Here is a 14,139-nt window from a genome sequence, read left to right as displayed (position 1 = left end):
GGGGGCCCGGCGGTTCCGCTCCCTGGCAGATGCTCCGACCATTGTGCTTTTGCTGTTGCAAATAGAAACACTGCTCACCTCCTCACCTCTCCTCCTCCCCTCGCCAAACAATAAATGCACACCTCAGGGCCCTCGGTGCTTCCTGACTCTGCTTCTCTTCTGCAGGTGTAGATCTGGAAGAGACTGGAAAGGAGGGTGGAAAAAGCAGGGAGGTTATGAGGCTTAATAAAGAAGGTAAGTGGATAGTGCTGGCACACCTCTCTACCTGTCTGTTTCTTGGTGGTTGTGAATGACTGTGGTTTGGCCTTGACAGGGTGGTCTGATAGCATATGGGTTTCCCTGCCGTGAAGAACGTTTCAGGGTTGGATACATGCAGATGACTGTCACTGTGTCAACTTATTTTGAAGTACAGGTATAACAGGTGTATACATGCAACTGACAGACATGGTAAAAGATAAGACAATTTTGAGGCAAAAGACAACTACACGTCAGTGGCCATATTGGATTTTTTTGTGGACCCTGTCCCTTGGTGCAACATTCCAGTTGCTTGAGTGAAGATAAGCATATAAACTTTAAACATTATATTATTAGGAACTTAGTAGAGATGTTTTCCCTTGCAGTGAGAAAGGGTATGTTACAATCTTTAAGTTCATTCGCTTTAGCTCAAATCACATTTTATTCTTCATTTGCAGTGCTGAGCGCATCAACTGAGCAGCCAGCATCAAATATTATCTTAGGTTACACTAACCCATGCATATTATGCAAAAATAAATAAAATTAGTAATTTGGGCCATAAGTTCTTCTGGTACTGTCAGTGTGAGCAGGCAAATTCCAGGTTAGTGGTATTTGCCAATATGCCAGGCCTGTCAGAGCTCTGTCAGCTTCAAAAGGAGAAACATTTTGCTTTTGATGTGTGTCATTAACATCATGCTGAGGTAACACCTAGTGCAACTAGTGAAATGGTTCAGGATGCTTTTTCGAGTAGCTTCGTGTTTGTTTCTGTTCGTTAAGAAAGCGCTTTACGTACACGACCTCCCTGTCTTGGGAGATACTTCTTGGGAAGTCAGTTCATAATGAGCAATCCCATCACAGTTAAACTTTGGTGTGACTTACTCATGGTGAGAGAAATCCCGCTATTACCTGTAATGTCATAATATATATTCTGAAATTATGTTAAGTTTCTCATTACATTGCAGTTGTCATTACACATGCGTTCGATTTTGAGCATCTTGGCAGCTCAAAGGAATCTTATGTTTTCTAAACAAGCTCTTGAAAAAGGAATGAATTAATGAGTAATGTAGATTAGTGTGATAAACTATAAAATTGCATAGAGTATTCATGAAAGTTATTTAAAATACCATAAAACTTCCTTTTTGAAAGACCTTTACAGAGATGCCAAGCTTGATTGTGTTCCTATCTTGATTCTTACGTGCCTGAATCTCTCTGTTTTTTCAGCCCAAAGATAAGTTAGCAGCAGAACTGGGATTTTCATGTAGTTATTTATAGGTAAAAGGTTCAAGGCTCTGTACATCTATCAGTAATGTTGACTCAAAAATAATTAAACAATAATTTTGCAACTTCAGCTGTGCCTTCATAAGGAGCTTAATTTGTTAAGATAAAATGTTTTGTGCACAGAAGTCCTTGAACACAAATTCATGTTACAAGCTTGGGACATAAAGACTGAAGAGTCTCTACTACTCTACTATACATAATATGTAAATTGTTTCCTAGAAAGATTCAGTTTAAATTATCAGTTCTAGTCTTGTTTGGTTTTGGTGGGGGGGGACAGAGACTCCATCAAAGGAGCGCTATTTTAACTCACTATCCAGAAAAATTACTTCCAAACAAAGCATAATGTCATTGCTGACATTATGATCATGACAGGTGTGAAGCACTTACTGGCTTTTATAGTACTTATGTCATAATACCATGAAAAAAACCCCAAAATTGACTGTTATATTTAGAAAATAAAAAGCCTTAGGGATATTATTGCTTTCAAGTACTAACTTGTGTTAGATCACTTTGAAAGAACTTCCATGAAGTTTGAATAAATTAGTATGTATTGAAACATTTCTACTATATTCACTTAGGCAGCCTGTTAATACAGGTGTTTTCACCACACCCATCTGTGTGTCTGAACACCCACTGTAAGTCTTCCTTGGGCCTCCCAGTCCTTATTAATAAAAGTGGAGAAAAATGTTGAGAGTTAGATTGGTCTGCAGGAAACATTTTTCATGTATTTGCAGAAATGCTTGTGCTTTTACTCTGACCTTGCTCATGTGTTGTGTGACATTTTTTTACCATTTGTTGCATTTTTTTACCTGCTTTGTTCATAGATGAGGGTTGTGGTTATGTTAGGTCTGAATATAAAACCCAACTCCTTTTTTTTACATCTTACCAACTTGAGTAGACCTTTTTAATGGCATCTGTGATGCCAGGAGATTGTAAGTGGTGTCTTAGAAAAATCAAATGTTACTTCTAACCTACTTGTATCAAGTAACCAGGGGCGACAGACGGACAGGATTTTAAGTATCAAAAATTACTGCCCTGTTTGATAAAAGTAGTGTAAAACCTGATCTCTCTGCTCTTACTTCTCATATTTGTCTGCACATCATCTTTAGTTGATGTGACCAGGTTTATGCTGCCATTCCTTTGTGAGTAGTTTAGCAGGAAGGCTTTTTAGGTGAATAAAACTGTGTGCAGAGCAGAGTGGGAGCTAAAGAGTGGGAATATGTTGGTCTTCAGACCATGACAAGGTCATAGTTTCACTTTGGTTTTGAAGAAAAACAATGCTGGCAGGTGGCAAAAAGTGCTTCCAGTTAGCTTGATCCCTGCTTCTCTGGCTCCTTTCTGGTTGTGTACCATGTGTGTTTAGAGTGGTGGGCTGCTCTTCTTCCTCACTTTGGCTTAGGAGGGGATGTGGGAGGCAGCGTTTCCTGGAGGTGGGGGGTAGGAAAACTGCTTGCCAAGTTTCTGCTGGCCCAAGGGGTTGTGTCCCTGGGAGGAGGGATCACAGTCTGATTGTGCTCTTCATTTCTGTAATGCAAGAGATGCATTGAGGCCTTGTGCCCCATATTAAGAGTAAAAGTAAAGACACAGAAGTATTGTTCACTGCTTTCCTTTATTCTGCAGTGTATATGTAGGTAGCATAGAGGGAGAGAAATTTCCTGAATGTTTGTTCAGTTTTCTAGACAGAATTGCTTTTTGCATGCTGACACTTAATTCTGAGTTTTCCTATAGCAAATGCAGTCTGTCCATAGTTGACTTTTACTGGCGTGTGGATTTGTAGAAAGGGGATTACAAAGTTCCAAGTGCTCACAGAAAAGGAGAAATTTTATACATAAATGTTTGTGCCAGAAAAAAAACCCTAAAAACTTATCTGCTTATCTAATCAGGAAACAGAAACAGTATTGTGTAACTTATCTGACAAATCACTACTAAGCAACCGACTTAGCTAAAAGAGAGGTTATCAGAATTAGAGCAGCATTTAGAATTTATGTTGAATTCTAAAAGGTTGAATGGCATATTTGAAGAATTGAAGATTTTCTTGCAGAGAGCAGGCGTACTAAAAGAAGTCTGTATTTGAGAGTTTGTGTTCGGTAAAACATCACAGTTACTGTGTGCCTGAGTCAGGTAGTGTGTTCTGTTATTATCAGCCATAACCTGTAAATTATTATAAATTAATTTTGGAGGCTTGTATTTTACTTTATACAATATTTGACAAAATAATGGAAGAATGGGATTATTTTGGTTTCATGTACAGAACTTGTATTAATAATTGGTTTAGTAATGTGCAAGCATTGAGTGTTTGCAGGTAGACACAGGCTGTAAAGGAGCAAAAGATATCCTGTGTATCTTTGTGAATTACAGCAGTGTTAAATATGACCTATGGAATTTAAGTCTATGTCTGGATACTTGGTTTCATAGTCAACTTCAGTTTCCCAGTTCAGTGTGTTTGTATTATTGAAGTTTAAAAATTCTGATTGTTTTGTTCCACCCCAAACTTGACCATTTTACTTTATGATTACATGTGCGAACTGGAGTTTTAAATGTATTGGATAATGGTTTACAATATATTTTTTTCCCATTTTGACTTCCCACACAAATATCTGATGGAAAGTTTTTTGATAAATCCTTTGGCAACATAAAAACAAAATTAAAGGGATACTGATTCATTTTGCTTTCAGTATCTTTTTAATTCTTCATAAAAATATATTAATGATTTTATTTTTCTTCTTGGAAAAATAAGAAGTTAAGGAGGTTAGGTGGTGGTAGGGAGCACTTCTATGGGGGGAAAAGGGTGCGACATACAAGATTCTACTTTATGAAAAGCAAGAGGAGGAGAACTAAAATTATTATGGGGAGATGGTGAAAGAAGAGAAGACAAAACCAGCTGGTTAATGCAAGCATAGAGAGTGGAGTTAAATTATTATTTTTTTTTTGTTTGTTTACTAGTGGTTTGCTTGTGGTGCTATTTGTCTCCTTTAAAAACATACTAAACAAAAAAGAATAAAAACATTCTTGTTTTACTTACCGCCTTCATCTTCCACCTTCTTGTGGTAGTAGGGAATGTTAGAAAGGGCTGAGAGGGAAAGAAAATAATAGCAAGGTTTTAAACACATACTTGAAAAGAAAGAAGTGAGGTTATTGAATTTAGACCACTACAGTTGGTGATTTGGGGTTGGTTTTGCAGTGGGCAAAAGAGAGAGTTGAATGTTGTGTAATTATTTGTCTTTTCTCTGTAAGCTAATATAATCTTCCAGAGATGCTGATTCTTAAACACATGTAATATTCTGTGGTGCTTGATGAGTGAAAAACCTGAGAATTGGCAGGGCAATTGCAATTTGCAAATAGCAAAACTGTGGCTATTTTCAAGAGAAACTTTTTCTTACCATTCATATCTTTATGCTGAGAATAAGAACAGTAAGCAGATGTCCCCTTGGGGTCTTTGTTTAGGACGAGAAATGACAGTGGGATTGAATTCTGGTGTGCATTCTGATGTGTGACTGATCAGTTCTATATATGATATCTGGCTCTGATTTTTTTTTTTTTGGTTTTATTTTTTTTTAATATGGATAGCTTCTGCAGGGGGGTGGCATGTCTCCTGGTTATGGCTGTCACCTCATTTAATGTGTTTCAAGGAATGATGACAGAGGAAGAATGAAACATCATGTATGATAGCGCCCAGAAAATTAAGTCAGAATTGTAGTTTATCTTCATAGTTACATAGTTATTTTCTGAAACCTGTCCTTTGGTTCTTCATCCCACACACTGGATAAAAGGAGTGGAGTAATGGTAAGGCTTTCTGATCAGGCATTCTGTGTTTTGAATCAAGATTTTGATGTTTTTGAATATGCATCTAAAACTGTTGTACTGTAAATGACTTCATTAAAAAAACTGGTTTTGTTAGGTTCACATATCTTGATGAAGCACATTATTTGTGCAACAGTTGTTCTGAGGAGGTTACATCTCCTGTTGTAGGTACCTTTTTTGATTATGTGTGGGGAAACCATGTGTGATTCCCTGTCAACTGCCAGCACTGTCACTAAGGATCTGTCTCTGACATTCTTTCTACTAGTTGTAATTTATAACCATACTTGAGAAAGAGGGAAATTTATGTGTTTACTAGAGGGTACCCTAAGCCCTGCTGTCACTACAGAAAGCAAATGACTTTGTGCGTCTAATTTTGATTTAGATATAAAAACATGTGTGTGTTTTCTTGTTGATCTGCCTCTGTATGTAGTTAATAGTTTATAGATGAAATATAGATTTCTGTGTGTTAAAAATAGATTACACAAGAGCTGAATTATTTCCACTGTAAAATGGAGTAATTTCTTTGAAATATACCTTTTTTTTCTAGTTAATTAAAAGTTAGGGCATGATCAGATTCTGTTTTACCTTTGGGCAAAAAAATACTAGCCATTTAATCAAGGCTGAGGTGTATCAATGAGGTAAAGCAGTGGAAACTCCTATAGAAAACATTTCAAATTACATTTTAAGTTGTGAATCACAGGAGTCCTGTTGGCAGAAAGCATAAGTTTCTGGTAGTCAAAGCAAAAGTTTCTGATAGTCACTGCATGAATTACTAAGAAGGATTACCTTCAGTAAAAATAGTATTGTTGCCATGAGTGTTTCTTAAAGAGTTAACTCCAGTATAAGTTTATCTGAATGCCATGACTATTCATTATTAAGAGTGATTTTGGAATAACTAGCAAGAAAGATTATTGGTTTGTATGGGCATGATTAAGTTGCTGGATCTTTCTGTCTTCCAAGTTGAACTTCTTCAGCTTGTCTTTGAAAAAGCTGATTCAGGAGTTAATGGTGCAGGATGCCAGGTGAAGCTGGTGTCTTCAGGTAATTAATATGCAAAAAAAAACCCTTGGCAAATGCTGTCATGACAGTAAGGGTGTTTGACAGAGGTCTGTTAGCAAGTCTATAACAAGAAATCTTTGATGGTTCTCTTGCTGGATGAGAAGGGTAGATGCTATAAGAGTAAAAATGGCCCAGTTTTTTATCGCAGTGCTATGCAGCTGACTAAGCTGTCTCAAATTGAAGGAAGAATCCAGCACAGCTACTTGCAACTGATACGAAACAGAGAAAAACCAACTATGGCATGAATAATTTCTCTCTTTTTCTTTTCTGTGTCCCTTTCTATGGTTGATGTTAAGGGACTGGTTTTGTCATAACTTTTTGTATTGCTTAAAAAAAGTTGTGCCTGAAAGCCACTAATGTTGCTGGGGAAGTGAGTTTTCTGATTGCTCTTGGTCTTGTGCTCATAGAAGTAAAAGTCTTCCTTATTTCTGAAATGTTTTGCTTGTTATTCAGTAATTCAATTTCATGTTTTACCAAGTTGTATTAATAATACAGTGCTTAAGCCCAACACCTATTCCTATCTCTCTGCTTTCTTGACAGTAATTAGAATTTACAATTATTTGGTCTTCTAACTTTTTAATTTCTGTGTTCATGTATTTACAAAGTGTGTGCTGTTTGGCAAAAGAGAAGGGGAGTTTTCGTAGATCAGAAAGAGCATCAGCCAGAAGTAGCAAAGAACTTGCCAACAGAAGTTCCAGGTTCTGCACATCTGCTGGTTCCAGTATGTCTAGTGCAGTTTCACTTAATCTGCAGGCCCCTCCTGAATCATCCGTAAAACGGAAGCAGTTGTATTGTGACAGAGCTGTGCGTGGTACACAGGGGGTTAGGCTGGCTTCCCTTTCCGTTCCCTGGGAGCAGGTGTTCAGCAGAAGAGACAGAAGAGTGACTGGTGAAGTAGCATCAAGACATAAGAATGACTGGCAAAGGGCAAGAGTTCATAGGGTTTGGTTCTATGTGATCTTTATGTTCCTTATTTTGTTTATATTTGTTTATATTATACAGTGTTTCATGTTTTCTGTCCAGTCATTCTTTCTCTTCCTTTTCCTACTGCAGGGGACTAGACATAGGGGTCAGGCAGAGTTTGGGAATTTGAAGTTATATTTGAACAATGCTAATGTCATATCAGTAGCTGTTGAGAAGTTTGCTGGATCAAAATTCTCTTCTCTAGCAAGACAAAAGAGGATGGGAATGGACCTCTCCAGTAATAGAATAAGGTGACGAGCTTGTCATCATTTTGAGATGAAATGGCCAGAATGGAAGCTGAGATTTAAAGAAATGTAAATAATTTCTGTGTGTTCACTTTTTAATCTCTGATGAGTACCCTGTCCTCAGGTGGCTTTCAGGCTGGCCACTAGTGATTGTCAAGATTAGGTAGATTATCATGTGATAGCATATGTAGTTGTTTCTTAAGATATTCTTAGTTATGTTTTACTGAGACAGGATGATACAATGATTTACATCTAAAAAGTTTGTTGGACCCATGCCACCACAGCAAACACTGACAGAGCCTTGTTTGTTTGGGTCTGATAATGGAGATAGGCAGAAGACAATGATCTGGAAGAATATAAGTAATTGATCTGTTACTGCAATGACTAGGGAGGCAGTATTATTATTTGCATGATCCTAATGCCTAGCTGAGGCACCTAGCAGCCCCATCAGGCACAAGATGCTACTCTGCTGGATACCAGCAAAGGGAGGAAGGGTGTGTACTTGTGTGTGTTGTGAAACTGTGCTGCAGAGAACTAATTTTTTAATGTATGACGAAGCAGAAGTTTTAATATTGACAAACAAAAGCACTTAGTTTCTCAATGTGGTTGACTTTAGCCTAAACTAAAGTGACTTTCTTAGAACTGTAACAAGGAAAGTTTTAAAATGATATCTGGATGGCAGTGAAGTCATTTTGCAAGAGCTTGGAAGGTATCCTTACTCAGGTGTGGAAATTGGCCTGAATGAAAATGCAGGCTGGTTGTTGAAAGCTTCATAAATGGATACTAATGCCATGAACCAATTAGAAATGTGAGCAAATGGTGTGACAGCAAGTAGGATGTGGACAGTTTAGTGTACATAAAACAGAGGAGACTGGAAGGCAAAGATGGGTTGTTCCCAAATTCAAATTTGTAATGGAGGATTGTGCATAGAAGGATGCAGAGAGTAAAGTAGTATGCGAGTATAGGAGAAGGAGCTCTTGGAACAGTGTGAACAAGGTGGATAATGTTTGTCAACGTGTAAAATAAGTAAATACAACTAATGTGAGGTGAAGGCCCAGACAAACCTTTAGCTCTGAAGATGTTTAGAGAAGACTTTGTCCTAGGGATGCAAGACAGGAAGAATCATTTAGATTTAGCTGTAACCTGAATGAATGGTTTAACAGAGAAACTACTGGCAAAGATGACATACTAGTTTATCACAGTGTTTTTTCTCCGAATGATGGACAAGTTGATTATGCTGTCCAGGGTGATCCAGAGAGGAGGTGGAGAAAAAAGGGTAGGAGTGGTGAGATCTAAATTCTGTTCTGGCTGTTTCGAGCTGAAGCTAACAGCTACTCAGTGGCAAGACGTGTCAGATAGAATGAGATTTTTTTGTTTAGATGTAAATCTACTGTATTTAAGACCTGTTCTCAGGAACAATGTAAAATTCTCAGACATAAAAGTAGTAGCAAAAGATACAGCTCAATGGAGACCTGCTAGAAGACAAAGAAAGAATAAGGAGCCTGCCAGTACTCTGTGAAGGGATTGGTACAAGAAGGATGGACAGTAGGAGAGGGGAGAGTCATGAAGTCGGAAACAGAGAGTGAATGCTTCAAAAGGAGAAAGGCATTTAATTTTTATGAAGAATGCACAAGGGTTATGGGTGATGGAAATGATTAATTTGTGATACTGCAATAGTAAAAGTTTTTTAGACATTTTAGTGAAAATAGTTTCACTGTATTGCAAGGGACAGATGAAGGAAACTCACGCTGAATTTATAGACAAAAGTGTAATTTGTTATCAAACAGAACATAATAAGCTTAGAGGTGAAAGAAGGACAGGACGAGTAATGCAGTTAGAGAATCAAGGGGTCAGAAGTAGATTTCCAAACACAGAAAATATTCATTGGCTGTCCTGGTGTTCTGTCAGAGCGGGAGGAGAAAGGAGATGTGAGGTATGGGCTCATGCAAGTGAGGCAAGGAGAGAGTGGGACAGATGAGTTTTACCTCTATTGTACGAGGAAGAAGGGAGAGCTGTAAGGGAGAGAAAGAGAGTGGGAAGGGAGAATGTGAAATGGTTATTATGTTTTCTCGCTTTCTCTTGGAATAAATATTTGCAATCTATTGCAGAGAAAGAAATAGATACAAAAGAAAAGGTTTGAGGAGTGAGTCAAAAGTAGGAAGAAAAAAGGCTGAAATTGCAGGTGTGGGTTCAGCTCAACTGGAGGAATGGCACAGATTAGTAAGCAGCAGGAGAGAGAGAGAGAGAGAGAGAGAGAGAGAGAGAAAATGTGCAATAACCTCATTTTCAGACTGGTTCTTTTTTCCACTGCAAATTCTAGGACAGGCGAGAACCTAGTGAAGAAAATGGATGTTTAAGATGAGCATGAGTTCAGGCTTGGTGAAGTTGGACCTGATATTGGCAAGCAGAGCAAAAACCATCACAAAAAATTAAGCTCTTCAAGAAGAGAGGAGTGTCTGGTCATATCTATCACATAGCATGATGGACATGAAAGTATTCTGTTCCTTGCAGTGCATCATAACTAGATAATATATCTACATGATTTGTTACATACTGATACTGACTTGTGCTTCCTGCTTCCAGAGCTGAGACAAGGCCACGGGATTGCATTATCGTGGACTGGGCCCCCGGTAATGTCGTACTGCTCAGGGTGTATCGTGAGAGCTTGGGCGCGGTGCTGCGGTAACCATGGTTGTATGGCTTTTGCTTGTCTTGCAGGGCAAAGCAGCTTGTTCCTGTCTACATGCTACAGGCAGGCATGCTTTATGATACAGCACTCTCTTTTTTTTTTTTTTTCTCTGAGAAAGGACATAGTAATTTTAGAGGGGTTACATGGAATGGCTGTCATTCATGTCATTCAGTGTCTAAGAAGTTAATCCTAGGTTTTCACATCTCTTTAGTAGATCTAAACATCTGTTTAAAGAAGAGGAAAATGCTGTGGGGGAGATTTGTTCCTTCACGTGCAGAGCATTGAGCTGATCCTTTGACTTGGAAGGCTTTATTCATTACCTTGCCTGCCTTTCCCAAGCAACTTTCTGCATGTCCCCGTATGTTATCAATGTTCAGTCATCCCAGCAGCTTATACACGTCACCATGCAGAGGTGCTGAGAAAACAGGGAAAGAAAAAAGTCTTCAGATTTTCTTTTCAGGGTCTCTCAGGTGTTTGGTTTTTTTTGTGCACTATCATGAAGTTTTGTGGTTCTGATTGTATTCATGCTTTTGCTGTATTTTTGGCTTTTTAGAGGACTTGGAGAACCTTGGGCAAATATATTAAGAAACTGAATGCATGGCAATGGAAAAACATGAGGAGAAATGGGAGGAAAAATATTTCAGCTCTTGAAATTATGGTGAGCTGTGTGTATAGAGCTTTTAATAGAGTCTTCGAACATTCTGTGCTTGGTGTAAGTTTTCTTCAGCTTCTCTCATAACTCGCAACACACTGGGTGTGAACATTACCAAGCCTTTTAGGTATTTAAATTTTGAAAGAGGTAATGCAGCTTTACATATTTTTGGGTTTCTTTCTCATCAAAAAAATTTATTCTTGACTGCATTGCTCAAGGAGGCAATGCTGTGAGTTTTATTTGAGTGGCATTCATTATTCTTTCCAGCTTTTCAAGATGCCTGTCACTATTCTGTTTGTTTTCCAAGCTCCTTGGCAAATCAAAGGTATTGTAAACTTTTATCGCTTTCCTGGAAGGTAAGAGTATATCCACTGTGGGAGTTCTTGTAGGCTTTTCATTTGTTTTGAGTTTTTTTAATACCTTGTAATTAAGTGTGTATTTGGAAAAGTTCTAAAGAGATGTGTCATGTATGTTCAAATGATGTAACATATATTAAGTGTTGGCTTTAGAACAGCAAGATATCGTCTCTATTTCTGAGAGCTTCCAATACATTTCAGACAAAACTATAAGTAGTGTATGTTGTGAAGACAAAAATCAGTCTATGAATGTTGAACAATTTCATGCAGTGAGCTATTTTAAGGAGGAATTTGAAGGAGGTAGAGAATAATTAGTTGATGTGGAGGAAGGAGGCATCAAAGCTGATAGTATAGCACACAGGAAAGTAGCATACAGAACAGATTTCTAGTGAAAGCAGTTCATTTGTAAAAATAAACTCTCCCTGTTTTGTTAATATTGTCTTACTGTCTCGGAGTTGGAAAGCAAAACTAATTGTAATTGCCAGACTGCAAAAATAACATAAATATTGAAAGATAAATCTTAATCTTACTTAACTCTGTTCCCTAAACATGCCCTCTGTTCTCCAAATACTTAAACATTCCCTTTATTATTAGGCTTCAGCCTCATCTGTTCTTTTGAATAGTGCCCTAGTTTTGCTACTATAGGCAGAAAGTGAAGAGAAACTAACACATTGTGTATGCAACAACATTTGTCATTCTTTTACACTCTTTCTTCTGTATTAGTTCTTTTCTGCCTATTTGTTTGTATATTACAGGCTTGAAGAGTAAGTGACATGCAAAATTCTAAACTGTTTTGACTCTTGTTCTTGACTGTCTACCTTAGAATGGGCCTGTGTCAAAGTTTTTGTTTCCAAATTTTGTGTCCAAATTTCTCTGAAGTTTAAATTTCTTTTAGGAGAACCTCTTTCAATGTGGGTTTTCAATGGCAGATTTCTGACATACCATGTGTAAGCATAGTGTGCTATGAAAACAATACGCAGAACAAGTGCCTTTAAAAAGGCTTTCTCATTTTAGTGTTGTGATGTTATGGGAGAGACTTTCCCTGTGTTCAAAATCATTATATTGAACCTGCTTTGAGTAATAATCAGGATGATGTGTATATATCCAGGGGAAGGGTATGAAGTAGGATTCATGTCAATATGAGGAAAGGCAGAGGGAATGAATTGATGGGAAAAAATCATGAGAAGCAGCAAGTTGACTACTGATGTTTACAGATCACCTCTCTTTGTAAAGTGGCCCAAGGTGTCCTACCAGCTATGTGCAGAAATTTTTTGTCACTGAAAGAGGATAGGCAAACATGGCTGCTACTGCTGGAAGACCAATCATACCTGCACTGGAATTAGCTGAAAGAACACTAAAAGCTACTATTCCCTACTCATAGGGTATAATCCAGGCCTCACTGAAGTATGTCGTCGCATAACAATTTTGAAAGGAAAGGAACGATGCCTTATTTCTAGATTACAAAGAGAATACAGAATAGAATGTATTTATTTATGGGGGGAAAAAGAAAAAGCAGAATACCAAAGAACATTATCTTTCCCTATGATTGGTTGTGGCAGGCTTTATTGACTAGCACTCTGTTTAGTGTTTTTCAAAAGTTGATGCTGCCACTGGCACCAAATTTTACTTATATTACTTTACTTACTTTACACCAAATTTTACTTAAATTACATTTACTTACATTAAAGTAAGGACTGACGTACTTCAAAATATATTGCTGAGGTTTATCTTTCCCTCAAAGAACAGTTATCCAAGCCACACTTAGAAGAATAGGTCAATTCTTATTACAGCAAAAACCCATAGCAGTACTTCACTATATTTTAGTAAGTCACCACATATTCTAGTATGGTGCTTTTCAGTAATTTTTACATTACTTAAAGGCAGAATTGGATGTTGCTTGCTCCTTTTCTGTGCAAACGTTACTGTCATCTTTTTTGCACCTGCTCTACCAGTGAGGACCATGGACTTCACCAGATATGATAGGATATGATTTTATAATCTCTAATTGGATTTTTTGGCAGTTTTCTTTTTGTTGTGTTGTGAAAATGGTCATCCCAGATACTTCATGATTTTACTTCAGGATAGGAAGGGGAACTAGCTGGTGATACAGTAATAATTGAAGATTATAACTGGCAATTAATTTTCACTACATGGGTAGATTTATAACATTAGCAAATCCTCCATGACCAGCCTGCAGCTCTGCCTTTTGTCTGGAAGAACACTGACTTTAGCCTGAAGCAATTTTTCGTTGTGCCCACTGGATTTTGCTGAGAGTAAAACCTGCTGTGACCACCCAGTGCCTCAAGAGGTGAATATATAAGTAAGCATCAGAATGCCATAGTGCAAAATAGGTTGTAAATGTTGAGTTTATTGAATGAAATAGTAGTTTAAAGAGGGAGCTTTAAATTGGGTAACTATTACATGATTGCAGTGTAATCTTTCTCTGCAGTTTTTCTCTTGTAAAATACAGACCCTGAATTTATACATTTCGTCATACTTGGAGCTTAAGCAATAGGGGTTAAAAATACATGTATTTTTCTTTACAGCAAACAAGTAAACTTGGTCCATTCTGAATTTTTTATATTTGGAAGAATTAGATAGAATGTAAGTAGACATGGAAGAATTGCTTTTGAGAGTTGATTAATTGAAGTGTTACTCCTTGTGCAAAGTAGTCTTGAAGGAGGCTGAAAGTGCATGATTGGGAGAGTAGGGGGAGATGAATACTGCTATGTTTTATACAGCTTTACTGAAGTGCTGTATCCCAGTTCTCATGTCCACATCTGGTGTTGGAAAAACTGGAAGGAGTTCAGAAAAAATCTACATTAATTTGAGGCCTGGATAAGCAGCTTTAGAATGGAAGAC

General features: G+C 37.6%; 1 protein-coding gene across 5 annotated transcripts in view; it reads left to right on the top strand.

The window, feature by feature from the left end:
- Positions 1-6: 6 nt before the first annotated feature.
- Positions 7-14,139, top strand: part of ATXN7L1 (ataxin 7 like 1) — a 113,530-nt gene continuing 99,397 nt past the window's right edge. For all 5 annotated transcript variants that reach the window (XR_001521711.3, XM_033514240.1, XM_015628327.1 and 2 more), the window contains exon 1: positions 7-234. Coding sequence is in view for 4 of the 5 variants with exons in the window: in XM_033514240.1 (XP_033370131.1) it covers positions 216-234 (19 nt within the window). In the remaining variant the exon portion in view is untranslated. The remainder of the gene's footprint in view (positions 235-14,139) is intronic.

Source organism: Parus major, chromosome 1A (assembly GCF_001522545.3).
Source record: "Parus major isolate Abel chromosome 1A, Parus_major1.1, whole genome shotgun sequence".
NCBI lineage: Eukaryota > Metazoa > Chordata > Aves > Passeriformes > Paridae > Parus > Parus major.
The sequence above is the reverse complement of the archived record's forward strand: the minus strand, read 5'-3'. Positions and strand labels throughout refer to the sequence as shown.